The sequence below is a fragment of the Alnus glutinosa genome, chromosome 1 (assembly GCF_958979055.1).
Source record: "Alnus glutinosa chromosome 1, dhAlnGlut1.1, whole genome shotgun sequence".
In the NCBI taxonomy this organism is placed as follows: Eukaryota; Viridiplantae; Streptophyta; class Magnoliopsida; order Fagales; family Betulaceae; genus Alnus; species Alnus glutinosa.
This window is the reverse complement of record NC_084886.1, coordinates 46,064,007-46,065,624: the sequence shown is the minus strand read 5'-3', so window position 1 is coordinate 46,065,624 and position 1,618 is coordinate 46,064,007. Positions and strand designations below refer to the sequence as shown.

Genomic DNA, 1,618 nt, shown 5'->3' with positions numbered 1-1,618 from the left:
TAGAACGAAAAAGTTCTCTTTCATCTATTACATCCATCGATCTTTCCTTTACACAACATTTATTCCGATAAGAAGAAAGAAAAAAAAAAGAAAAAAAAGAATCATGATCATAACAAAAATTAGCACTTAAAAGCAACTGGGAAATCAATTCTTATATCAAGTTTCCCATTCACAAAGATGGTGTGGTATACCACTAGTCAGAGTCACCAGTTACGAGTAGTCAGCAAACAGAAGCTTTGAAACATTCCATCCAGGCCGCCATTCCCATTATACTACCTCTGCAAGAAGAAAGGTGTTAAGCTCAACAAGTTAAACAAACCCAACAATCGGAACCAAAAAACAACTGAAAGCAAAATCTTTCACGAATGCCGATTTTCAGAGGCAAACCGACATTAGAGACGAAACAAAATTTCTCAGCAACCAAACAAGACCAAAAACCGACAGAGGACAGAGCAATTACCTTGTCGTTCTCAGCGGATTCAGGAACCTTGTACAAATCGAGCGTAACCTCCGACAACCACAACCCCGGAAATAACGACTGTACAGAAAACAAAAATACCAAATCAAAACCCCACACAAACGCAACGACGCAAGATCATCAAAGAAAGCCAAAAAAAAAAAAAAAAGATTTGTCGTGCTTACATCCAATTGCTTCTGAACAGTCATGTGCCGCTTTTTGGGCCTCCTGGCCGGCCTCTGGCCCAGAATCGCCATGAAATCCTCCTCGACCTCCTTCCTCGACAGCGACACCATCAACTTGGTCCTCTCTTCCTTATTCTCCACCGCTGCTCCTCCGACTCCGCCTCTAAGCCTCGCCGACCTCACGCCGCCATTGTTATCGCTCCTCAACGGTGAAGACGAATTCACCTTCTTCCTCTCCCCGATCCTCAACCCCTTCCCTTCTTCAATCGGAGCCTTACAATGCGCTCTCCTCGTCCTTAGATTCCATGGCCTCATTGCCTCTACCGCCGACTCGTCCGCTTCCTCCCCCATCTCCTCCTCCTCTTCAATTTCCTCCTCCTCTTCCTCCACTTCCTTCCTAAGGGCGTCTTTCATCTTATTCGCTGCTGTTTTCAGATCAAACATCAGCTTCTCTCTCACCGCCTCAATCCCCTCCTCCGGTTTCCAATCCCTCTTCCTCCTCCTCTCTAATTCCCTGCGCCGGGTCGCTGGCGAGCTCTCCGTCCTCGAAACCGGAGATCGCCGATCGACCTTGGCTACGTCGTCCGGAGGACTCGGTTTCTTGCACCGCAGGTACCTCTGGTTCCCCCACTTCAGACTCGACAGCGTGAAATTGTGCAGAGCCTTCGATCTCTCCGATCCCATCTCCATGGCCTTCTCGGATATACGCGGTCTCTCTCCGTCTCCGTCCACACTCGCACACACCATCTATCGGAATAGATTCTACCAGAGAGCACTCAGATCAGAGTTCTCTTCCCCTCTCCCCGGTTTGGCTTCCAATATTTCCTTTGGACTTTTATTTATCGGAAATTTTTTTTTAGTTGTTGGTGTGTTTGTGGTTTCTCTCTCTCTCTCTCTCTCTCAATATCGCCGGGAAGCGCAAGTTTATATACAAGTGAGGCGAATGGGTAGAGAGAGGGCAGTTTTAACGTTCGGG

The 1,618-nt window shown here is 47.3% G+C and overlaps 1 protein-coding gene across 1 annotated transcript; it reads right to left on the bottom strand.

Moving 5' to 3' along the window:
• Positions 1-1,618, bottom strand: LOC133861591 (uncharacterized). The gene is made up of 3 exons (XM_062297413.1): positions 643-1,618; positions 461-538; positions 1-278 (listed from the first exon to the last, which is right to left on the bottom strand). The coding sequence occupies exons 1-3, from the start codon at positions 1,387-1,389 to the stop codon at positions 273-275; spliced, it is 831 nt and encodes a 276-aa protein (XP_062153397.1). The 5' UTR covers positions 1,390-1,618; the 3' UTR covers positions 1-272.